Raw genomic sequence first — 27,164 nt, 5'->3', positions numbered from 1 at the left:
ACTCATACAGCTAATAAGTGTCTGAACCTAGATTTCAATTTAGGAAAACGAGATTTCCTGACTCTAGGCCTAATACTCTATCCACTGTACTTCCTAGCTACACTTAAATGCATAGTGGGATGAGAAGACATCTAAGGATCATCCCAAACTCTAAATCTCTGATCTTATATCAAAGGCCAACTCTTCATTTGTTGTTGTTGAATTTGGAGCAAGAAAGTGTTGAAGGCAAGATTTGGATTTGTCTTTTGGATAAGTCTTTCTGATTCCAAGCCCAATATTCTATCCACTATACCACATAACAATCACGATTTTCCCTGTATCCACCCAAATCACATATATTGATTCTTCTCATGTGTCTTCTTCCTTGGTCTTCAGGAAGAAATAGAAATGTATAGCACAGCTTTTTGTGGTGGCAAAAAACTTGAAATTAAGGGGATATTCATCAATTGGGACATGGTTAAACAAGTTGTGGTATAAGAATGTAATGAAATACTATTGTACTATAAGAAATGATGAACAGGCTGATTTCAGAAAAACTTGAGAAGACTTATATGAACTGATGCAAAGTAAAGTGAGCAGAACCAGGAAAACATTGTATACAATAACAACAACATTGTTCAATGATCAACCATGAGAGACTTAGCTCTTCTCAACAATTGTCCAAGACAATTCCAAAAGACTCATGATGCCGTCTACATCCATAGAAAGAAGTATGGAATCTGAACACAAATTAAAGCACTTTTTTATGTTGTTTTGTCTTTTCTTTCTCTTTTTTTTAAACCTTTTTATTCTAATTCTTCTTTCACATTACTTAGGTGGAAATGATTAACATGATTATATATACATAATCTATATCACATTGCTTGCTATCTTGAGGAGGGAGAAGAAGGAGGGAGGGAAAAATCTGAAACTCAAAATCTTGTAAAAAATGAATTTTGAAAACTATCTTTACATGTAATTGGAAAAAATAAAATACAAATGGTAGGAAAAATAAATATGACAAATTTTTTTTTAAAAAAGAAGAGGAGCACAGAAGTTCTTGGATAGTAAACATACCTTGATATAGCCAGAAATTTGGGTCAGAATAGTCTCCAAACAACAAAATTGGGTGCAGAACCTTAAACTCTGTCTCCCTGACAATTGCCAAAAAACTGTGTACATTTTGCTCAAACTAACAAGACAGTTCAAAATAGAAATCCAATGTAACACTTAAATTACCAAAAATAGTGACCAAGAGAATGTGATTCTCTATAGATGTATCCTTGGATAAATTTCTTTAGTAATTATTATTATTATTTTAAATTAAGAGATAGGGGCATGTGTATGTATGTGTGTGCACACGCATGTGTACATGTATGCATGTGGATATATGTATAGAGTCAAAATGGACTGCTAGCTTGCTCCCATTCCCTGGTGTCCCCCATGTCCTCAGTTTCCCCTTTTAGAATTCTGAGGATCTTTTGAAGGGCAGCTCAGATAGCATTATCTTATTTAAGGCCTTTCCTCATTGCCTTTTCTCTATGAAATTGTTTTGTATAAGTTAGTACAGAATTTGTTACTTATTTGTTTAATTCCCCTAATCCAAAGAACAGGAACTTGCCTTTGTATTCCTAGCTTTATAATAAATTCCTTTTGAACTGAATATGGCTTATATATGCAAAAGAAGGAAGCTAACAATAGTCACCTACCTGTAAAACTCGAAGCACTCTGTCCTGACAGGCCAGGATAGGTATAATACAAGGCAATTTTTCAACTGGGAGACAGATCACATCATTGATTTTGTCCCCCGACAAGTAGTAATGTTGGTCTTTGCAGTCACAGTAATGGTTATAGATGTAACTGGCACAGAGGAAGAGATCTGAGCCAGAGATGTGCCTGGGAATGAGAGACAACATGGCAATTAAAAAGTCATTTCTCATTGAGCCCTGTCCTTAGATTCAGGATGATCTAAGTTCAAATTCAGCCTCAGGCTCATGAAACTTACAAGTCACTTAACCCTGACCGCTTCTTTAAAAAAAGTCACTTCTTGAAACAGCAAACTGATGAATCAATTTTCTTGTGAGACTAATGTGAAAGTCAAGTTCCCTTCTACCAAATGCTAAAATTCCTCTATTTACCTTGAAGGTAAATTTCCTTTCTTCACTTCCCTCCAATTTTTACAATTTCAGTTTTATGTTACTATAATTTTTATGATAATCTTGAAGAAGAGACATTTCAGCATTCTCCTGGAAATATTGAAATTGGAGAAAATGAAAGCAGAGACACTATAAATGTAATTGTGTATTACTGGAAACAAGAGACTGATTAAAGATCATTATCTTAAGAATAATTTGTTTCTCCTAAAATTTTACAGCACACTAGGAAAAAACTCCTAACAGTTCAAGTAATAAACTCTGAGTTTTAAAAATTATTTTAAAAATATAATTGTTCACTGTGGTGAAAGTAATATCTACTCAGGTTACTGTCCTATGGATTAAGCAAGCTTTTTTTTTTTTTTTTTTTGGTTCAGTCTTTCTCTAAGAAGCAGAAGAACCACCTCCAAAGCTTAATCTGGCAAGGAAACTAAAGCTTTTAATCCACTAAAGCAGAATTGTGAGGTATAACCATGGTACTCAGCATCATCTAATGTTTAAGCAATAAGAATGTGGCTGAAGGGTTTCCAGCTTCATTATCTCTGTGATACACCCTACCATCTCCCTCAGGGACCCAATGCCTTTTCCTTTTCCATGCATCTACACCCTAACACTAATCCTAATTTTTGAAAGAATTTGACTAATTTTCACTTTTAAAAGTTCAGTGTGCCACCCCAGCTAGCTCAATATGAATACTTTAAAGAGAATAAATCTGAGGCCCCAGGCCTTGGTAAGATGCAACATGAAAGAGATCCTCTCTGACTTCCATGAAATGGTATCAACTGGATGGTCACCAAGTCATAAGGTCACCAACTCCTATTGGTAACAAAAGGTTAATATAGAACAAAGTGACAGTAAATCAGTGTAAATGCTCAGAATCAGGAGTTTTCTTTGAATCTAACTCTATTTCTTTGTTTTTTAAAAAAAAGTCTACACAGCTTTTACAAAGACAGAAAAACATATGAGAAAGGCAAAATTATCAAAAACATAAAATTGAGAATCAGATCTTTCAAGTAGCATATATGGGCTACATCTGTGCCTCCAGGGTCAATGAAGGCAGGCCTTGAAATTGTTCCCACATACCATAATATATTAAAATACAGGTCTCTGTCAAAAACTCCTCAGCCTTCAAGATCTAATATATAGGGGGGAAATGAAATTATCAACATACATAGCTTTGATGCTTTCAGTGAGATTAGTTTCAAATGAAAGAAACTGCTTTCCCCTCTTCGTGAAACCTCTGATTTCAGAGCCCGTAGCCACAAAAATCTTCTCCTGTGGTGTGTTAAGTGCTCCTCCTAATTCCAGCCGTGCAATTTTCAGCCCTGGCAAAGTCTTGAACACCGGCTGTAAAATGAAATAATTAATAAGCCTTTTTTAAAAAAGCTTCCTTTTTGTCATTAAAGAATATTAGTTTCACATATAAAGTGCCACAATATTAATAAGTACAATGAGATAAAATTTCTATTTTTAGCATTCTTTTCTGTTAAATGTTCCTTAAATATTTAATTATATAAATAAGTATGCTTATTTATACATGTATATTTTCACAAAGCTAAACACCAAGAACTGTTAATATAGAGCAGGAAATGTCAACTAATAAATTCACAAGGGTCTTGTCTATACCTCAAAAATATCCATTTGAATAAGCTGTTTATTTGAACTAATACTTCCTTAATCCTTCACAATCATTGCTGCCTGACATTTCAGCTGAAGCATATGAATTTAAATCCCCCGATACCTATACTAATAGCATAAAATTTTACTTTACTTTTGCTAACACAGAATTATTCTTCAGAGCAGAATTATAAACAAAACCCATGGTTTTACTCATACTTCTCTGCTAATAATATTCTCATCGGTTTATCTTTTTTTTAAAAAAATTTTTTTTAATTCACAAATATTTCTTTCACTACCAATTTCCCCTTCTCTGGCTTTTAAAAAAGAAAAAAAAACTTTTTTAACACCCATGTACAGTCAAGCAAACCAAATTCCCACACTGGCCATATTCCAAAAATGTGTATCACATTTTGTATCTTGAATCTATCACCTCTCCAGGTAGGCAGCATATTTTTGGACACTACAGTGACCAGAATTCTCCATCTTTCAAAGTTGTTTGTCTCTCCAGTGTTGTTCTCCTGGTTTTACCCCCTTCACTTTGCATCAGGGCAGAGAAGTCTTCCCAGAGTTCTCTGAAACAATCCTTTTCATTATTCCATAATTTATTCAGTCATTTTCTAATTAGAAGGCATCCCATACCCTTAGTTCCCAATTTTTTGCCATAAAAAAAGAGAAGTTACAAACAGTTTTCTATATGTAAGTCCTTTTCCTTTTTTTGTTCTCTTTGGGGTACAGGTTTATCCCAAAGGACATATAAATAGGGTCAAAAGGCATATAAACAATTTAGTGAATTTTTAGGCCTGATCTAAAGCTGCTTTTTTTTTTTTATTATTTAATAGCCTTTTATTTACAGGTTATATGCATGGGTAACTTTACAGCGTTAACAATTGCCAAACCTCTTGTTCCAATTTTTCACCTCTTACCCCCCACCCCCTCCCCTAGATGGCAGGATGACCAGTAGATGTTAAATACATTAAAATATAAATTAGATACACAATAAGTATACATGACCAAAACATTATTTTGCTGTATAAAAAGAATCAGAGTCTGAAATATTGTACAATTAGCTTGTGAAGGAAATCAAAAATGCAGGTGGGCATAAATATGGGGACTGGGAATTCAATGTAATGGTTTTTAGTCATCTCCCAGAGTTCTTTCTCTGGGCATAGTAAAGCTGCTTTTTTGTGATGAGTTACCAATTCATAGTTCTTTCTACATGTGTGCATGCACATCATAAGCAAAAACATGCTTCCAGTAAGTTTCTAGGTAAAATATATATGGGAACACAAACACACACACACACACACACACACACACACACACACTTTACAAGCACCAGAAAGAGCTCAAGTATCCCCCCCCACACATATGTGTGCGTATATCTATGTATGTGTGTATATATGTATATATACACACATATACACATACATGGACATTATTATAGCCACGTGTAATATACAAATATATGGCATAGATATGCATATCTGCCTCATTTTATGTATATATACATATATATATGCCTATGTGTATTTTGTATATGTGTGGTATATGTATATTGAATTGTGTGTGTGTGTGTGTGTGTGTGTGTGTGTGTGTGTAAAAGAGAGGGAGAAATGACAGGGGCAGAGCTATGATTTTATCAGTGTAAGAAATTCCCAGGAAGAACCTCCCTCTCAGCCAATGCTCATTCTGCAGCCTTGAATCTTACAGAGTTGTCAAGGGCAATAAGAGTTTTAAGCAATCTGCCCTGGTCATACAATTGGTATGACATATGTCAGGGGCAAGACTTGAATCCAAGTGTTCCTGACTCCAAGGCCAAGGCTCTATGAATCATGCCTCACTGCATATATCTATATATCTATATATCTATATATATTTTTTTTTCATAGAAAATAATGAAAAAGTAATTGTATAGTTTTACGTTAAAAAAAATTTTTCTCCTCTAGCTGTCAATGAGTGAAAGCATCCCAGTTCTCCCACAACTAAATGTAATGTTGAGCTAGCTCTCTGGAGGGCCTCTCTGGCCCTCTAGGGTCAGCCAGAGTCAGGATAAGCAAAAAATCCTTGGTCTTTAGAGGGAAAAGTAAAGGAGATGGACGAAACTGCCACAAGCTCTCCACCAACCTTCCTTCTCCTCGTCCTTCTGCAAAGTGAATCTGGCTGTCTCATTCCACCCTCTAATCCCTCCTTCGATTATCTGTATACACCAAAAGATTGAACCAGCACGGAATAGTGAGAAGGGCCATTTTTCCAAACATATGCTAATAGATTATTGTCCAATAGGTAAGTAGCCTTAAATGCTCGGTTGTCTGATTCCAGTGCACCTTTTCAGAGTTTCAGATCTTTACAAACTATTCCAACAAAGATACGTCTTAAAACACCAAGACATGATAGAGGAGAAACTACTAAATGCATTTTGCCAATGCATCTCCACAAAGAGAGACAACTGGGAGTCTATGGACACTAAGGAAACAGTCCCTCCAGATAAGCATGGTAGGAAGACAGTGTGGCCCAGGTCTTAGCCAAGGACACTAGAGCTGCATGAACTCTGACTACAAGGTAGACTCAAAAACCTGAGAGGCTCAGACAGTGAGTACAACAGCCCTGGCACAGAATATACTGCATATACTGCCCCAAGTTGTCTGTTCATTCCTAAGATCCTTGAAGAAGACATCACTTATTATCCAGACCTCATAAACCAGAGATCAATAACAAAAAAAGATTCCACCATTCCTTCCAGAATTGTATAAAGCCTAGACCCCAAACAGTCTCAATTCATAAAGTATCACAAGGAAAATGAATAAATACAAGAAAACACTGATAGTAAAGAGGCACAGAACTAGCCATGCTTAAGATACAGACCCAGAAAAAAAAGAGAATAACTCCAAATCATTTATAAACAAAGCCACAAATAAAATTATAGATGTGCCTCAGATCCTGGAGTTCAGGGGGAAAATGAATTAAGAGAAAAAATTAAAAATTATCAAATGAGAGCTCTAAAGGAAAGAAAATAAAAGTAAGAACTCTAGGGGGGAAAAAAAACTTGGAAAAAGAATAAAAAAGCTTCAAACAGGAGGTACAAAATTTTACTCAAATAACAGATTCCTTGAAAATTAGACTTGAGCAAACAAAACAACAGGACATAAGGTAGACCTCTGGCATCAAGAGGATGCAAAGACAGATACACTTCTTGTCCTCAGAGAGTTTATATTATTTTATGGAAGACACAATATGTATGTGTATAAATATGTCTACAATATATAAAAAGTAAATACAAAATAAATTGAGGAAGAGGGAATAAGAGTTGCAGGGAGACGTGTGTACAAAGAAAGGGCTCTTAAAGAAGGAATCACATTACAGAATTATGAAAGGGACAAGGGATTCTAAGAGATAAAGCTAAAATTTCGGACATGGGAGACACCAGTACAAAGAAGAGACGGGCGATGGAGTATCAGTTCTTGGGAAAAGCAAAGATGTGTTTCAGAAGTAAAGTATAGTAGGTATGGTAGGGTTAGAAAGGGAAGTGAAAAGCCTGAAAAGCTAAACAGAGCAGCGCATATTTGATGCTACAGATAAGAGGGAGCTAGCTATTGGACTTTAGTGAGTAGAGAGTAATAGTCACATCTACACTTCAGAAAGATCACTTTGGCAGTTCTTCAAAGAATGAACTGTAGAGGAGACAGGCTGAAGACAGAGAGATCAATAAGGAAGTTCCTGTCTAGATATGAGGTGATGACGGCCTAAATAAGGGCAGTAGCTCAGTGAATAAAGAGTAGGGGTAAGACACTACCAAAGTAGACCTGACAAGATTTGGCAACTGAATGGATATATGGAGTGAGAGAGTGAGGTGGTGTCAAGAATGATAGCAAGCTATCTTGGTCACTATAAAAACACTTTGGATAGTAATAGAAAAAGTACAGAATGGAGGCTTCTTCCTCCCTTTTGGAAGGAAAGATGATGAATTTAGTTTGAAACATGCTTAATTTGAGATGCCTTTGGGATATCCAATAGCCTTTGATTGGATTTCCCCGCAAATGTCCCCAAAGCATCTAAGCCTACAAAGGCTTTCCAATGAAAGGCATGATCAGAACTCAAGAGAATGATTAGGGTCTGATAAATAGATTGAGTTGTCTTCTGTATGTTCAATTCATGGGAGCTAATGCGGTAATCAACTGAAAGAGCAGCAGAGGAGCTGGGGAGGTTACACTCACAGTTAGGGGCATAATAGGAACAATGAACCAGCAAAGGAAGACAAGAAGAAGCAGTCAGATATCTACACAAAACTAGAGATAAAAGGTTCAGAAACCTAGAGAGAGATTGCATCAAATTCAGCAAAGAAGTTACAAAGAATGAAGAGTGAGAAAAGGCCATTAGATTTGGAGAGGAAAAGCTCACCCACTTTTGGAGAAAGCCAATTTAGTTGAATGATGAGGCCAGACAGCAAAGAGTTGAGAAGTAAGGATAATGAAAAGTAGAAACTGAATATGAACACAGCTTCTTCTAGGAGTATGTCTGAGAAAGGGAGGAGAAATAGGATGAGAGCCTGAGGAAATGTCAGAATTACTAGTATCATTCTTGGGCAAATCAGTTCATTATTAGCACCTAATTTACAGAGTTAATGCAAAGGTCAAGTGAGATGTTTTTAAAAAGCACTTAGCATAGTGCCTGGCACATAACAAGAACTATAGAAATGCTTATTCCTTTGCCTTTCTCTTCCCGAAAAACAGGTTTAATCCTACAGTGGAAAATAGACTTTAATAGAATAGAGGAATTTCAAGCATTCCTGATGAAAAGACAGAAATTACATAGAATATAGAATCTTGACAGGCAAAGAAACAGAAGTGAGAACTCCAGAAAGATAAATATATCTGAACAGGAAAAAGCTAAATGATGCATAAAAGTTTACTCTAATAAGGGAATGAGAGACAATTGCCTCTTTAAAATAGAAAGATAAGATAAAATAGAAAAGAAAAAGATAAGACAGAAAAGAAAGGCAAAGTCAAAGATCTGAGGAACTGTTATTATTATACATTATAAAGGAAAACAGTAAAGAAAAGGGAGGGGGAAGATGGAATATATATTAGAAAAAATAAGAAAGGAGGAAGAAGAACTTATGATTCCTCCTAAATGTTCCATATAAGAAGAATACACAAACACAGGAAAAGGGGTATATGGGAAAGGTATCCCAGGAATTTTTACTCATATCTGAGCCCGACAAAGGTAGGTTGAACACACACACACACACACACACACACACACACACACACACACACACAATTTGGTAAAGAAACATAGTAAATTCAACAAGAAGACAGATGGGAACAAGAAGAAAAGAGAGGAGGCAGAGTCAAGGAAGAAATATTCATGAGCAAAATATATTTAAACTTGGACAATAGATCAAAGGTAAGGATCAAAAGAAGGGAAGGAAAATATAAAAATAAGTAAACAGAATTCTGGACTTGATGAAGATAACTGGTAAAGAGGAAAGGAATCAGGCCATTTTGATTACTAATAACTAATGTTGAGCATATTTCTCTTATTTTACCATCTTTTCATATAAATGAAAATAGGAATGGGGAGTATAAGAGGATATAATGGAGGGACAAATATAATTGGCAATCATAACAGTGAATATAAACTTATCCATATATATAAGATAGAAAAATAATTAGAAATTAGAAAGTAAAGACCAACAATATGTTATTTATACAAAGCACACTTTAAAAACAAAAACCCTACAGATTTAAAAGAAGGGATCAGAACAAAATTTATTTTGCTTCTAATGAATTCAAAAAAAGCAGAAATGGACATCTTGATATCAGAAAAGATAAAAATAAAAAGACAGGTTGTGTAATGCCAGGATAATAAAAATGACACAACTTCTTAAATTAGTTTATTGATCCAGTGCCACATTAATTAAATTATCAAAATTATTTTGTAGCTCTACAAAAAAATAACCACAAAATTCAACTGGAGGAATGAAAAGTAAAGTACCTCATAGGAAATAATGGAGAAAAAAATAGAAAGAAAGGGAGCCTGGCAGTAGTAAATCATACTACAAAGTAGTAACTATAAAAACTATTTGATATTTGTTTATAAAAAGAAGAGAGAGAGAGAAAAGTTAGTAAATAGAATAGATTAGGCACATAAGACCAAGAAACAAATGAACTGTTTGATGAATCTCTAGAACTTTATATATAACATTCAAATGTATATTGTCTTATGTTGTTTTCAGATTTTTTCCCCCACATATATAGAACCAGAATATAATTTCCTGGAATTATGTCTTCTATTCTTTCTTTTGAATCCACCACAATATTTAATACAGTAGTAGGTAGATAGGGGGCATTTAAAAATATCCATTAATTTAATTTTTCATGTTGTCCTACAACTAAGCTCCCATTGTTATTTTTCTCCAATTCAAAATATCTCTAATGCTACTTAAAGGTATATCTAAATTTAGGTCTACAGAACAAAGAAAATATACATTTTATTCCCAACTATGAGTGGCAATGACTTTTCCTCAGGTATTTATCAAGCAAATGAATCCCAAGCTATCTGCTGCTACCTTATATGGTATATTTGTGTCTGAAATAAATTTTCTTTTTAATTTTTTTAAACATTGTCTCTATTGATAAGATATGCATTTTAGAATTTTTAAAACTTAAGTGTAAGAAAATGTAAGAAGAACATATCTCTCTCTAAAGCACATTCCAAAATGTTCTACTTACCACAGCTTCTCCTTTTTTTATGCCAAAACATGTAGCCACCCCATCTTGATCTCCAACAACCACCTTTGACAAATTGAACAGTATAAAGTCACTATTTTTACATTTCATTACTCATGCATTAAAAACATTACTGTATTTTATTATTCAAAAATTATTTACTTGGTATCTATTCTGTGCAAGGTACTACACTCAGTACATAAATTATTATTTTGAATTTGTATAGATTGAAGAATTCAGAAAAAGTCAAACACAAAAATCCAAAGGATTATAAAATTGGACATTGGAGGAAAAATAAGGACACATGTCCTTATGGACATGTATTATAAGGAAATTGTGACTATGTAGTTTCCAAGTGAGAACAAAACAAGAGTCTTAAATTGCAGCAGGGCAGATTAAACATCCAAACACCCATAAGAATTTCCAGAGATTATCCCTCAGAAAGGATTACCCCAGATGGCTGTGGTACATATTCTCCTGAGATTCTTTAATTACCTATGAGGCACCTATATATCTGTAACAGTTTAAACAATAAACAATAAATTTATCCAAAAAAATTACAATATGTAATGCTAAGAGATTTTGTCCCTGATGAAGTACGACATTTTGGCTGTTGTTAAATTTGATTCACCAAGTGATATTATAGCATCACAGATTTATAGAGAAAACTGACCTCTTAATTATTTTGGTCTAATCCCTTCATTTTACAGATGAGAAAACCTCTCAGGTAAACCAATTTGTACAAAGCACAGAGACAAGATTTGAGCTCAGATTGTCTCATTAAACTCAACATTCTTTCCTACGGGGGCTAAAAAGAATACCTCTACACTAAAATGCCTGTTGATTTCTTTCTATGTAAATTCTGTTGGCACAGTATATTATCATCATTTTGCATTTGCTTAGAAATCCTGCTCCTATACAAATGAAGTCACCCCATAAAAATCACTGAATTCATGTTTACATAAAAACAATCCATCTTGTTCATCAAATACAAAGATCACATCAAAACGATCTTGGTATACTGTTATTGAAAACACGATCAATAATTAAAGGAGGCATTCTCTTTATACCATATTATGTATTTTTGTTTTCTTTGTGTACTCCCAAAGACAAGGCTAAATGAAATATAAAATACAAGGCTCTGAACCTGTACACTGTTTGAATTTGAATTGTTGAATTTCAAATGTATATTTATATTCCCACACTATGACATACAATTAAACGTCCAGTCGACTGAGTTAGTCTCTCGGTAGTTATATGAAGCCTTTCCTCATTTCTCCAGTTGCCAGTGGTCTCCTTTTCTATATGTACATGTTTTCTGTTAGAATGCAAGTTCCTTGAGAGTAGGACTGCTTCATTCTCAGTACTTGTATTTTCAACTGCTAAGGATAGTACCTGATACCATGTATGCTTGTTGCTTGACTGATTTCAAGTAGGGTAAATAGACAACGAACTGGCTCCAGAATTTAACTGGCAGAAGAAAGTAAGCTACATGGGATTTTGGAAATTATTAGTTTCTCTACTTCTTTATGTAAAAATCATCTTTCTAAGATGAATAGACTCCTGGTGATGCTGTATGGTTGTGAATATTGTGACACATAATCTCTGAAGACATTACAAGTGAGTCAAAGCTCAATAAAAGAGAACCAGCTCTATCTAATTACAGCCAACACCCAAAAAGTGGTGGCAAGGATATCAATAAGAATGTACACTCAGATTAGGAGGTGGGCCCATCATGGGGCAAAAACAAAACAAGAAATGAGTCACGATCAACCAGAGTGTCCCGCTTGGATGCACAAAATGTAAGAAGACCTATAGTCTCTGAAGTAACAAAGGTGAAGAAGTGTTAGTAGTCATCCTGGGATGCAAGCAATAAGGGGCTGCACTACCTGTAGAGAATTTTAAATAATAAATATTATATTCCATAAGGAAGAATATAATTAACAAGGAAGTTAATTTGGAAAACTACTAGGTATACAATCAGCCCCCAATACATAAGGACTTCAGTTTGTAACAGTTCAGAATGGTACAATCACCAAATTCTATGGTTCTATATTCTTGCATCTAAATAGTAGATTTGAAATAAGCAATGATAGCACAGTGATTATAAAGACACAGAGCAAGAACCTGAGTTACTTCTTTTTGTCATTGTATTTGAAACAGTGCCACAATGTATGAACTACAAGGCATAATATTTTTGTTTAGTACATGTAAATTCTATATATGAAATGCTTCACTAAATTTGCATGATACCTCTAAAACTGAAATTTGTCCTTATTTTTATTTGTTGGTATTTTAAAACAGAGAACAAATCAAGAAAATAAAATTATATTGGTTGTACAATTTAGTAGTCACCTAAATTTTTATCTTTTATAGACATTTAAGCTTTATTAAATTTACTTATCAAATAGGACTTTTACAAATCGCTTTACAAACATCCTTCTGTTTAAGACGTTTTAAAACTATTTGTACATCTGTTGCTTGATATGAAAGAAACATTTTGAAATTTAAGTTAGTAAAATTTATTCTTTGATCAACCATGAATAAGCAGAAGATCAAATCAAGTTCTAGATCTTCTATTTATCGAAAATGAACATGCAAAGATAAATTTGAGAAACTCATTGACAAATCCACAGAAATCAAGGCTCAAAAGCAAACTGTAATGTTAATATTCATTACTGTGACAAACCAATATGTATATGTGTTTTCTTTTTAAAAAATAATGCAATTAAAAAGTTTTCACCCTTTTTTCCTTTTTAATAGTGTAATATTCATTTTTAATTAAAAACACTTTTACTGCATGATTATATATAAAGTTCAACAAAAGACAATGCTCACTGTCTGCATTTCTTTTTGTTATTTCATGACAATTGCTGAAAATAATTTTGTTGTGAAGAAGAAGGAATTTTTATGAGCTATTCTGGTACATATATTAAGTATGGCAGTATCTAGAGAACAGAATCTAGAAAAGTGGGTAGATCCTTGTGGCAGAATGTGCAGAAGAACATGGATAAGAATCACCAGAGATTAGAAGCATGAAAGAGGTTAAGATCTCTAATTATGGATGAAATGTCTACATTAATGAGATCACAAATATACTTAAGTATTAAAGTCTTTGTATTATCCCAAACAAGAATATTTATTTAAATGTTGTATATAAGAAAGCATTTCTTTCCTTACATATATCCCTTGGCATTCTGAGCAAGAGGAAAATGAATTCAAAAAATAATGCTCAATTTTAAAACACTTTTAAAAATACTAACCTATTAATAAGGGAAAGAAAACATTTTAAAAACACAATTTTCCAAAAATTGAATTTCCTTCCCCATTCAATTCCTCACACTTAAGTCAAATTCAAGAGAGAGCACATGAGCAAAGGCTGCTTAGTCATGTATGGAAAAGAATTAGCACCTTCTGTGTTGCTCTGCGTCCTGATGCTGGGAGCAGTTTCATGGTCTTCTGAGAGGTTACCCCTACCTAGGAAAACATAAGCAAAGTATTTTTAATTAGCAAGTTATGATCACAGTAAGCAAATTTCAGCTATGATTATAGTTTACAATGAAATCCTTATTAGAACCAAGAAAACATTGTATACAGCAACAAGAAGATTATGTGATGATCAACTGTGACAGACATGACTCTTTTCAACAATGAGGTGATTCAAGGCAATTCCAATAGACTTGTGATGGAAAGAGCCATCTGAATCTAGAGCTAGAACTATGGAGACTGAATGTGGATCAAAGCATAGTACTTTCACCTCTTGTTGCTGTTGTTCCTTATTTGCTTTTTTTTTTAATCTTTTGATCTGATTTTTCTTGCACAGCATGACAAATACGGAAATAAATTAGAAGAATCACACATATTTATATTGCTTGCTGTTTAGGAGAGGGAGGTGAGAGAGGAAGGGAGAAAACTTGGAACACAAGAATTTGTAAAGGTGAATGTTGAAAACTATCTTTGCATGTATTTGAAAAAATAAAAGACTATTATTTAAAAAAAACAATGCAATTCTTATAAATATAATTAAGGAAAAAATTATAATCTGAGTACTCATTGAGGCATGCTAAAATTTTCTAAAGTTAACTTCAACCAAAAATAAGAAACATTATATTTTAAATTACAAAGTAAATGACATTAATCACTTGCTCATGATTTTGTAGTAAGAGGTACCAAGCAAGAATACTTCTAAAAGGTTTCTGTTTAAAAAAAAAAAAAAGTCAGGCTACTAATATAATCTACAGAGTCTTCCTTAATAAAGTAATTTTTCTCAAATCTTTGCAAATATGTAAATATAATGCAATAGTTAATAGGGGGTCATATTGGTAATATTTGCTAAAGATCACAAGGAAAGATGATGATGATAACTACCAATTCAACTTATAAAGCTCTTGGTTCAAACAACATATGATGTTCTTCAGTATTCAAAGTCATTCTCCTATTGGAGCCTCACTTTAACTCTGTATAGTAGGGAAGCACAAGTATTACTTTGTCCTCTTTTTTCTCTTTCACTTTTTCTCTGTGTAATCTTGATCAGCTCTATGCAGATGACTCCAGAACTATATACCCAGCTCTTGTCTCTCTCCCAGCTCCAGGTACTCATCACCCATTGCCTATTGGACACGTTTGGACACCTCTTGTAGGCATCTCAATTGAACACGTTTGAACTCATTATCTTTGCTCCCAAACTTTGCCTTCTCCCTAACTTCTCTATTTCTATTGAAAATACCTCCTTCCCTCCAGTCATCCAGATTTGTAACCTCAGACTCATCAACAGCTCTTCTCTGTTACCCTTTGTATCCAATCAGTTCTCAGATTTTATCAATTACTACACTATCTCATACATCACTGTTCCTGTTCTCTAACATAGACACCACCCTAATTCAGGTCCTAGTTATCTCTCATTTGCTACCACAATGGCTTTTTAATCTTCTAGATTTGCACCCTGTTCAAGAAACTCCAGTGGCTCCCACTGGACTCTGGAATGAAATGCAATCCCTTCACAGTCTCCAGGCTATGTTTCCAAATTCAGTACACATTAACTTTCCTTCGCGACTTTATATTACACCACACTAGCTTTAATGTTCCCCATTTACAACATGTATCCCCTATTTCCATGCCTTCACAAACTTTCATGCCTACAAAGCATGCTCTCATCCACCCTTAAAATCCCAAGTTTTCTTCAAAGTTGGTGCCTATGCCTAGAATGCCCTCCTTCCTCATTTCTCCCTCTTGTTTCCCTTTAATTCCCAGCAAAAATCTCACTTTTTACAGAAATCCTTTTCCAAGACCCCTTTAGTGCCTTCCCTCTGTTGATTGTCCCCAACTGACTGTACATAATCAAAATGTTGGACCATGGGCTCCAAGACACTTAATAATGCTTGCTAACTAATTCCCCAGTTACTAGAATGCTACCCACAAATGCATGCACTGGATATATATGGCACAATTTTCTATGTACTCATTTTCCCCAACTAATAGGATTCAATAAGTTGAATTGGTAGTTATCATCATCATCTTTCCTTGTGATCTTTAGCAAATATTATCAATATGACCCCCTATTAACTATTGCATTATATTTACATATTTGCAAAGATTTGAGAAAAATTACTTTATTAAGGAAGAATCTGTAGATTATATTAGTAGCCTGACTTTTTTTTTTTTCTGAAGGCAGAAACTGTTTCATTTAGTGACTGGCACAATTTGAGGGTAGTTGGTATAGGAAGATCTCTATGAGGACATCCCCACCATTAATTCAGATTAGCACACACTTTCCAATTTTCTAGTTAATTGGAGGAATAGAAGGTTAAAATAAGATACTTAGGGCCACAAAGTATGTAGTGGCAAGTTCAAGTCAGATTCATTTCTACCTTCATCACAGCAGAGACTGTCTTACTTTTCTATACCTATCCCCAATTCTTAGCTAAGTGCTTTCCATATACAGCTTAATAAATGCTTCATTCATTCATTCATTCATTCATTCACATAAGCTCTATGTGATTCAGGGCAGGTGACTGAACCTTTCAGTTCTCTAGACCACTTGTGTTATTGTTATTGTTGAATTGTTTCAGTCATGTTTCACTCTTCATGACCCCATTTGGAGTACTCTTGACAAAGATCCTGGGAGTAGTTTCCCATTTCCTTCTCTAGCTCATTTTACAGATGAGAAAACTAAGGCAAACAGGGTAAAATGATTTGTGCACAATTATTAAGTATCTGACACCAGGGTTGATCTGAGAAGGTGACCTTCCTGATCCCAAGTCCAAGATTTTATCCCCTCTGTCACTAAGCTGGTAGCAAAATAAAAATAAAAATAGGAGCTACTAAGCCATATATAAAGATCCTCAAAGGCTACATATGGACCTAGAAAACCACATATTTACATTATCCATGTCCTGCTGTATATTTATTAGGGGAGGTGGGAGGTTACTGTCTAATACCTCTGCTCTAGGCAAAAACTCTAAGATTCAGAGCATATGTTGATTTGCACTAATAAAAGAAGTGTCCTTGTGGGGACTTCCTTCCATTGAAGAAACCATAGGTTTCAACCAATAAATAAATAAATAAATCATTTCTGTCTTCAATTCAACAAGTATTTGTTAAGCTCTTGCTCATAGGTGCTGCTGCTGAAGACACAGAGGCAAACTACCTCTGGTATGGAAGCAGCTTGGAACTGCTCTGGAGTTAGGAGATCTAGATTCAAACCCCACTTACTACCTGGGGGACTTTGGGAAAGACACTCATACAGGCAGTGTCTCAGTTTCCTTATCTGTAAGATGAGAGTTGGACTAAAAGGCCTCTGAGGTCTCTTCCAGCTCTAAATCTGTAGGAGTCTAAATCCCTTCCTTCCTTTGTGCCTCAGTTTCCCCGTTATGAAATGAGTGAGCTCCTTCCAGGCCTAGCTATGGGATCTTGGGAAGGTAAGAAATGAAGAGACTGGGGAGATAAATATTGGAGGGAAGGAGAGAGATGGGAGGAGTAAAGAGATGGGGAAGGCAGACAGATGGGGGTATCTAAAGAGACGGAGGATAGAGAGAAAGGGAAAATAGAAGAGATGGAGATAGAGGGATGAAGAGGCTGCGGAGCGAGAGGAGGGAAATGGAGGGAGGGGAAAGGGGTACGTAGAAGAAGCGGGATGGAGCGGCGACCGAGGGAGGGGAAGGATGGAGGAAGATCGGGGTTGGATGGGGGAGGAGGAGAGAGGAAAGGCCTGCGGATCCCCCCCGTCGGTCGCAGCCCCACAGGACCCGCCTCCCGGGCCAGGACGAGCGGGCGAGGGCAGGGGGAGCCTCGAGGGCGGCCGTAACCAGCGTCACTGTCCGTGCAGACCCGCGGGCGCTAGGGGCGGGGAGAGGGTGCCCCGACGCGGCGCCCCGGGGAGGTGAGGCTGTCCGGGCCGCTTCTCTCACCTGTAAATAGTCGGAGCGGTTCAGGGTGAGCTCCATGGTTGGGCAGGGGGCCGATCTGGGAGGGGCCAGGCGCCAGCCGCAAGCCTAGGAGAAGCGCAGGAAGCCCCGCCCCCCACCGCGGCCAATGGGAGTTTAGATAATCTGATGGGCGGGGATAGGGGAGGGATTCGTACGCCGTATTGCCGGAGGCCCGCCCCCCCCCCGACTCCCGCGCAGCCTCCCTGGCACCCTCGAGGAGGAGGGAAGACCTGAGCCGGGAAGTGTTTCCCTGACTACGGCCACGCCAAGCTACCTCTCCCTCCTTCCCGTGGTTCATTATCCCCGAGATAGAAAGGATCCTCCAAGAAACCTTAACCACAAGCATTTATTTAGTCATACAGCAAGCACTAATTAAGCACTTACTGTGTACTAAGGGATGGACTACATGCCTGAGCAAGCTCAGGCAACAAACTTGTTTTCATTTTACATCTTTTTTCTTTCCCACTCCTTTCATCTTCTGCTTCTCACGAAGATTCAGCCTCCATATCTACCGATCAAACATTAAGCACCTCCTAAGTGCCAGGCACAGATGTGGGGGGAAAAAAAAGTCCCGGCTTCGAAGAGTTTACCGTCTTAAGGGGGAAGACAACATACAAAGGGAGCTGAAAAGGGGGGAGGAGGGATGGGGAAGGTAGCCAACGTGGTGGAGAAGTCGGTCAGAACGGTCCCGAACTAGGGCCGCCGAGGGGGAAGTGTGGGAGCTGAATGCTTTCCTTACATGGAGGTTTGCAGTTCATGGTCCCAATCAGAGGGAAAGAAGATAGTGATGAGGTGAATTCTAAGACTGAGGAGCTTCTTACCCCAACAGCCTGATAGAAAAGTCAGAGAAATCCCCAAGTAGGGTAATAGAGGATCTAATCAAAATCCTGGTCGCTTTTGTCTACTGATCGATCCCCAGGACACTTCAGCTTCTTCGCTCCGTGAATTCAGTGCCTAGATCATAGTCTTTCCTCCTCAACTCCTGCCCTCATACTAGGGCACACACACACACACACATACACACACACACTCAGTCCTTGTGCCTCTCTTCTTCATCTACACTGAGACTTCCAATCTCTCAAACCTTCAATTCTTTTTCAGACCATCATCCCTACACATTCACCCTTCCCCGTCTCAGTGAACTAATTCAACTCTTCCACGTCCTTTTCTCTTGAATTCCCTTCCTCTTTATCATGTTGCCAATCTTGTCACTCCAAGCTTCAGCACTGGAACACTCCAATACATATGCGGTGAATGAAATTGAAAAAACTCATGAAATTGTACTGTGTGTTTATTACACATTTATTTTATATAACCTCCCCTGGGCCCTCACTGCTGCAAAGTAATCCTTTTGTTGTTGTTGTTTAGTTGTTTCAGTCATTTTCCATTCTTCATGAATCTATTTGGGGTTTTCTTGGTAAAGATACTGTTGCTATTTTCCTTCTCTAGTTCATCTGACAGATGAGGAAACTGAGGGTCACCCAGCTAATAAGTGTCTTAAATTCAGATTTGAACTCCAGGTGAGTCTTCCTGACTCCGGGCCCTGCATTCTATCCATTGCACCGCCTAGCTTTCCAAATCTTTTTATAATTCTTTAATTCACTATCCCAAAACACAGTGGCTTTTCCAAACCTTCTCTTCTTTTCTCCCTTTAACTCTCCATGAGTTCATTATTTCTTCTTTTTGTTTTCCTTAGGATACAGATTATCAAATTTCTTCTCATCTAAGTTATTCCCTGTGTTAGAGATAAAGAAATCAGGTTCTGTTTATCATAATAGCTTAGGATCATAGATTCAAAAGAGAAGGAACTGGAAAAATTATCCAGACCAATGGTCTCATTTTATATGGCCTTCTGATATGCCTTCCTATCACCATCACTCAAAAATGACCTTTTCCCATCTCAAATTCAAATAATCTTTTTCAGATCCCTGTTGCTGATATCTTTGGACTTTTCTTCCCTCATCAGTAAGGTCGCTATCTGGGTCACATTCTATTGCTCAGTTCCAGCTCCTTTATTGTACAGCAAAGTCTCTCTCTCTCTCTCTCTCTCTCTCTCACACACACACACACACACACACACACACACACACAGAGCCCTCAAATGGGATCATGAAGAATTGAACACAATTAAACAATAAAATCCTTTATTCTTTAAAAAAAATTGTTATTCTGCACTTGACAAACATAAGCTTTTCCATATAGAAAGAACAGAAAAGAGGATTATATATGAAACTACAAACTTTCTTATATTATCTTGTTTCTTAAAATGCTTCAATAAATTTTTTCTTTTCTTTTTTATAGTAACATCATCACTAGCCTCTTTACTCCCTTTCACTTCCCCAAATTAAAATAAACAAATTCTCTTGTAATAAATATCACAAAACAAAACAAATCTACATAGAGGCCATTTCCAAAGCTGTAGATGTCTCATCCCACAATTTTCCCCTGTCAGGAAGTAGATAACAGGTTTCTACACTGATCCTATAGAATCATAGTTGGTCATGAGTTCTTAAGTCTTTCAAAGTTGTTTTTCTTTACAATATTGAAGTCATATATATATGTTCTACCTTTTCTGCTCACTTCACTCTGCATCAATTCATACGTGTCTTTCCAAGTTTCTCTAAATCCATCCCCTTTGTTATTTCTTTTCACATAGTAATAGCTAATACATTTCTATATAATAATTTGTTCAGCCTTTTCCCAAGTAATGGACATCTCTCTCTCTCTGTCTCTGTCTGTCTGTCTGTCTGTCTCTGTCTCTGTCTCTCTGTCTGTCTCTCTGTCTCTCTGTCTCTGTCTCTCTCTGTCTCTGTCTCTGTCTCTCTCTCTGTCTTTGTCTCTGTCTTTCTGTCTCTGTCTCTCTCTCTCTTTCTCTCTCTCTGTCTCTCTCTCTTTCTCTCTCTGTCTGTCTGTCTCCCCATCACCCCAACTATCTATTTATCATCTGTTTATTCTTTCCTTTTTAAAAAAATCTTTTTTAAAAATCTTTACTACATAGTAGTAGCATCACTTGCTCCAAGTAAATGCTCACTTTAGTGATTTGTGTACAATTCCAAATTGCTTTCCAGAATAGTTGGACAAAATCACATTTCTCTACCAATAATGCTTTAGCATGCTTGTCCCATTACTGCTTCAACAAACTGCCATTTTTCCTTTTTTTTTTTAAATCACCTTTGCCTGCCTGATATCTGTGAGATAGAAATTAGGAGTTTACCACTAGAGCACAGGCACTGTGAAAAAACATTGTTAATTTCTACCACCACCACTATGGTTACAACCCAAACACAATAACTTTTGTGCCAATTTTGGAATGAAATGGTGATAACATACTGGATTCATTCTTTAATATGTCTTGGTTCAAGGTTATGAAAAGCCCCCCAAAAGTTTATTAGTGCTAAAAGAACTACTCTTCTTGAACCTTTGGGTTGAAACCTGCCCCCAGCTCATCCAAATGACAAGTGTCTATTCCTCCACAAGATTGGCAATATTGTTGTTATTTGGCTTTGTGAAAACTGTATTCTAAAACCAAGTATGATTGTGACCCATATTCAGGTAAGTGTTATAAGTGAAGTAAACCATGAAGTTTTGAGTGAAGCTCTAGCTGAAGATAATGTAGAATGTGTCTGTCAGTGGTGTATTGTTGGTGGAGTTGTAAACTGATCCAAACATTCTGGAGAGGAATTTGGAACTATGCTAAAAGGGTAATCAAACTGTACCTATCCTTCACTCCAGCAATACCACTACTAAGTCTGTATTCCAAAGAGATGATAAAAAAGGGGAAAAGACATATATGTACAAAAATATTTATAGCAGCTCTTTCTGGTAGTAAAGAATTGGAAATTGAGGGAATGACTATCAATTGAGGAATGGCTAAACAAGTTGTGGTATATAAATATAATGAAATACTATCATGTTATAAAAAATGATGAGCATATGAATTTGAGAAAAAACCTGGACTTACACGAACCAATGCTGAGTGAAATAAAGCAGAACTAGGAAAATATTGTATAAAGTAACAGCAATGTTATCCAGTGATCAACTATGATAGACTTAGCTCTGCTTAGTAGTACAACTATCCAAGACAATTCTAAAAGACTATTGATGGGAAATGCTATCCACATCCAGAGAAAGAACTATAGAGTCTGAATGCATATTGAAGCATACTGTTTTCAGTTTTTTTGTTTGTTTTTATGGTTCTCTCCTTTGTTTTGTTTCTTCTTTCACAACATGACTAATGTGGAAATGTGTTTAACATGATTGTACATGTATAATCTATATCAGATTGCTTGCTGTCTTAGGGAGGGGAAGGGAAAGGAAGGAAGGGAAGAAGAAAAATTTGGAGCTCAAAATTTAAAATGAACATTTAAAATTATGTTTACATATAATTGGAAAAAATAAAATACTATTTATTTTTTAAAAAATGTGTCTGTCAAGGATATCCATTGTAGTAATGTTATTGGTGATAGCAAAAATGAGCCACTGCTGGCTTCATTACCCAGGTCATTATCCTATTAAGGCCAAATCAGTGCTGGATATGTCTCTGTTCCAGATTATCACATGACTCACATTGTTTACTGAACTAAAAGAGAAGATTGATTGTTGCTATGGTAAGAAGCTGGGAAAAAGTCCCTATATTCCTGAAATATGCTGGTGCTACCATTGTTGGCACAGTTCTAAACAAACCTATGTGTACAGAGCTTCCCTGATGATCCTCCTGATCATTTGAGGCAGATGGTTACAATTGGTATCATCAACACAGTTGAAAAGAGGGCCACTAGAACTGAGCAGGTCACTAAACCTGCCCCAAAGTCTCAATGGCTAAAAGGATATTTTGTATAACAGATGCCATTCAATCTTAATTAATGTTTCAGAACCCTTTGTCTCAACTGATCTTTGGCATTTAATAGTAAAAGAGTGGTTAATTATTACAATGCATCGTAAAACCTTCAAGAAGAAAGGAATGTTTTTCCTGGACATTTGTCTCATGGCAGTTTTAAGTTATTTTTTTTAAATCAGTAATTTTTAAATGGAAACAGCTTGATTAAAAATTTGTCACAGAATTTTCATATCACTAAAACAAATTTTAATGTGAAAAAAATCAGAAAAACAAATGACAAAGATTTCAACCTTTTTTATTGTTCCTTTTAATTTTGATCATAATGGTTTGTGCATACAGAAGCTTTTCAAATTTATTCAATAAAAAATGGTCCATTTTTTGTCTCTCTATCCCTCTTACTTGCTCAAAAGCTATTCTTTTATACATAGTAGTAAAAGATATCTCTTTCCCTATTTCTCTAAAATTTTTATGTGATCTTTTAAATCTAGATTCTGTATCAATCTGTAATGTCTCATGGTTGTGCTATAACATGTAAACCTACTGATAAACTGGCAGTTTTCCCAATTTTGAAACACCCTGGTATAAATACAGTTTGGTCATAGCTTATATTATTTTAAATATATTCCTAAAGCCTCTTTACCAATTTTTTGCATCAATTTTCATTATGGATATCAATCTAGTTTTCTATCTTTGTTTTGCCTCTCCCTAGTTTAAATATAAAGACTATCCATGAAGGAATTTTGTATGACCTAATCTTTTTCTATTTTTTAAAAATGATTTGTATTTTTCTTTAAATGTTTAATAGAATTTACTTTTAAATCCATCTGTTTTGGGAGGGTTTGGGGGGGAGGAGAATGCATTTATGGCTTTTTAAATTTCTATTTCTGAGATTAAGTTATTTAAACAATAGATTTCTTATTCTATCAATCAAAGTATTTTATATTTTTGTAAATGTTGCAGTATTAAAAGATTTTTTTAAGTACATGATTGAAGAAAATAGGTTCTAATAATCTCCTTTCTCTTCCTTTGTTGTGGATTCTCCTTTTTCACTTTTAATACTGTTTAATAAACCAACCTCTGATTCAGGAGAGTCCAGTAGCTCAGATTTGAGCTTAGGTAGTGAAACAGTTGTAGATCATTTGGAAATCACTAAAGGGAGATTAATTTATTCATAGCAGGGAGAAGATATTCACTAAAGATAGAACATTGGTTCAGTGGGGCATAGCTTCACTATTTTGTACTGCTTATGCTGATAGACTGGCCAGAAGGAAAAAAGAGGTGACTTGTTGGTCCCTGGATAATTTTACCCTTAGGCCACCGGGAAATTATATTCAGATCCTTAATATTTGTTGTTATTAAGTCATGTTATGTTCCACTTTCTGTAACCCCATTTGGGGTATTTGGCAGAAATACTGGAGTGTTTTGCTATTTCCTTCTCCAGCTCATTTTACAGATGAGTAAACTGAGGCAAACAGGGTTAAGTGACTTGCCCAGAGTTACACAGCTTGTAAGAGTCTTAGGTCAGATTTTAATTGAGGTCTTCCTGATTCTAGGTCTGGTGCTCTATCCACTGCACCATCTAGCTGCCCAATAAACATTTATTAAGCACCTAATATGCCAGGCACGGTGCTAAACAGAAGGAATATTAAAAAAAAAAAAAAAAAAGAGGCAAAAGACTGCCCCTGTTCTTAATTATCTTATAATCAATCTAATGTAGGTTGCTAAAGGCATTTCTTTTTTTGCTGCAAGGATCTGTCTCGACTGCAGAATAAGAGATTTCTGGATTTAAATAGTACCGAAAATTCATAGTTTTGTCACAGTCAATATAAGGGCATATTAACACATAACACTAGAAAAATATTCAGTCTTTTATTAACATCGGAGGCTTCACATCAAATATTTAACTGTAAAATACATGTGAAATTTGGAAAGCTATTTAGAATGAATCTGCTATTGATATAGCATAAAGGGATTCTTTCCCCCTAATAGCAACAGAAACAAAGTTCTCAAGGTAGAAATTGTAAAATATATCACTTGGAAAATTATGAGCATCTCCAGATGCCACTGAATTGAGGGAACTGTACTTAGCTCTACCACTCAAGCAGGGCTTTTTCATCTGAGTGTACTAAGAAAAAAATAATTACAATTTACATTCCTAAGGAAGTACTATGGGAACAGCTTGGGGTAAGGGTGGGGCTTAAGGGGAGGGGGGGGAACAGGACAGACTCATGATTCAGGATATAAATCTCTAAGTGATTTAAACTAGCTGGCAGAAGTCCCTTTGAGTCTTTCCCTGCTTTTTGCTGATACATTTGGTAAGTACAAATCCTTGTGCTACAATGCCTTATTGGCTTGAAACTCAATTCTTTATAGAATTTTGAAGATCTCAAATAACAAAAGGAAAAATCTATTGCTTTATGAGACAGCACACTCCATGCTGGGGCAGCCCAGAATGCTAGAAAGTCATTCCTGATATAGGACCCAAATCTACCTCTCTGCAACCCTTTTATCTTTACATATTGTTCCTATTTCTTTTCTTTTGTGGCAAATAGAAATATAATCTCCATCTTTTATGATGGCCTTCCTATATTTGAGTTTGAAGCATTGTAGGAGTATTCAAATCCATTCCAATAGACTTCAAATACAAATGTGCTGGTTTTTATATTGTAGTTGAAGAGGCAGTGTGACATAGCAGATAGAGAACCAGCTTTGAAGTTAAAAAGACCTGGGCTGAAAATTTGTCTTTGACACAATAAAGAGTTCTCTACAGAGATTAAATCGCAGAAATAGAACCAAAACCAGAAAAAGATGGACTAGAATGATTTGGTAAGATGAAAACATTTCTCAGTAGGAGTTGGCAGTGATGGACACAGATGTCCCCTAGAGATAGAATTGCCAATGATCATCAGGCAAGTATAAGAGATCATTTAGAGGGTCTCTTAGGGGATATAATTGAGTGTTTCAGAGACATATATCCCTGCTCACTTGAAGAGAGACAGGATGAATTACACAATTTTGGATTGGAAGGGCTCTTAGAAGGACAGGGTTGGGTTGGTCCATAAAGTCTCAATTACTTATACTGGAGACAAAGAGCAGGTGGTTGCAGTAGCAGCAGCAATGGAGGATGTTTGGCATGAGGATTTACAAGCACTAAGTTTCTGGAATCTCTTGCTTACAGATCTGGATATTTCATAAGGCTCCTTCTAGGGAGAATGAGATTGAGCTTTTCTGAGGAAACCCAAATTTTTAGTGAATTCGTTTTTTGCTTCCCCCCTTCCTTTTCTATCTGAAAGACTGGAGATTTAAATCCTAAAATCTTTTTTTTTTTAACTTTTGTTAAGCTATTCCTTATTTATTAGCACTTCAACTCTGGTTTCCTTTAGATCAAGACACAATTTAAAAATGCTTCTGTTTTTATTTAGGTATGAAGATTAGGAGGACTAAGTAACTGTTTAAATAAAAATATTTTTACAGGTTATCTGACAACTAACCTGTAACTCTAACCAAAAGGATCTGAATTTTTGTTTTTATTAATACTTTTCATTAATAATTTCCTAAAAATAATAGGGGGGAAAGGACAACTATGAGAACCTGTTAGTTATTGCCCTGAGCTAAAACTGGGAGTTTATCTCTTTCTCCCTGGAAACTCTGATTAAAAGCAGATTGGGCAATTTTTAACTTTCTTCCCCAATAAGTTTTCAGAGATGAGGAGGGGGAAAGAGAGATCTGCCATTGGAAAAGTAATCTCTATACACAAGACTTATAAGCAGAAGCAAGAGTAGTCTGGGAGATTAAGACTTGTCCCCTTCTGTTATAAGGGAGAAAGTTTTCCTTAACCAATCTGCTCTCCTTGGGGACATCTGCTGGCCACACAAACATGTAGTCACACTTATGTAGCATTCCCAAAACTTCCCAGACAAGAATCTAGCTATGTCTATACAGCTCTTGGGACTTTTCTTTTGTTACTCTTCATTTTAGTGCATGAATTCTTTGCATTAAAAAAAAACATAAAAACTCAAAAGTTCACTAATTGTGACTATTACATTGAGCTGCTAAACATGAGAGGCAACAATGAGAAACCTGCAAGAAGGTTTCAACCTGGCAGAGAATTTAAAGTCTCTGCCCTGTGAAAATGCACTTGGGACTAAATTCAAATTAACATGAGAAACATAAAAGAGACTCTTAAACTGAAAGGACACAATATACATCATGGATATGCAGATATATAAATAAAGCACAAAATAGTGTTCATTGCTTTGGACAGTACAATACATCTTCTTGTTATCAAGCTCTTGACTCAAAGCTCATGGCTCAAAGGCAACATTAATAATTTCAGAACAAAAAAAAGTCTCAGCAATTCTCCCTGAGCCCTATTTGAATATATATGTATATTCAAACATATACATATATTCATATAGTTGTA

The 27,164-nt window shown here is 35.8% G+C and overlaps 1 protein-coding gene across 1 annotated transcript in view; it reads right to left on the bottom strand.

Moving 5' to 3' along the window:
* Positions 1 to 17,980, bottom strand: part of BBS7 (Bardet-Biedl syndrome 7) — a 63,947-nt gene extending 45,967 nt beyond the window's left edge. The window contains exons 1-5 of the mRNA XM_031944217.1: positions 17,887 to 17,980; positions 13,892 to 13,957; positions 10,484 to 10,546; positions 3,304 to 3,479; positions 1,689 to 1,875 (exon numbers count right to left, since the gene is read on the bottom strand). Coding sequence (XP_031800077.1) covers positions 1,689 to 1,875; positions 3,304 to 3,479; positions 10,484 to 10,546; positions 13,892 to 13,957; positions 17,887 to 17,922 — 528 coding nt within the window. The 5' untranslated portion in view covers positions 17,923 to 17,980. The remainder of the gene's footprint in view (positions 1 to 1,688; positions 1,876 to 3,303; positions 3,480 to 10,483; positions 10,547 to 13,891; positions 13,958 to 17,886) is intronic.
* Between the last annotated feature and the right edge of the window lie 9,184 nt (positions 17,981 to 27,164).

The sequence above is a fragment of the Sarcophilus harrisii genome, chromosome 6 (genome assembly GCF_902635505.1).
Source record: "Sarcophilus harrisii chromosome 6, mSarHar1.11, whole genome shotgun sequence".
Lineage (NCBI taxonomy): Eukaryota > Metazoa > Chordata > Mammalia > Dasyuromorphia > Dasyuridae > Sarcophilus > Sarcophilus harrisii.
Note: the sequence above shows the minus strand (reverse complement) of the source record. Positions and strands in the feature narration are given on the sequence as shown.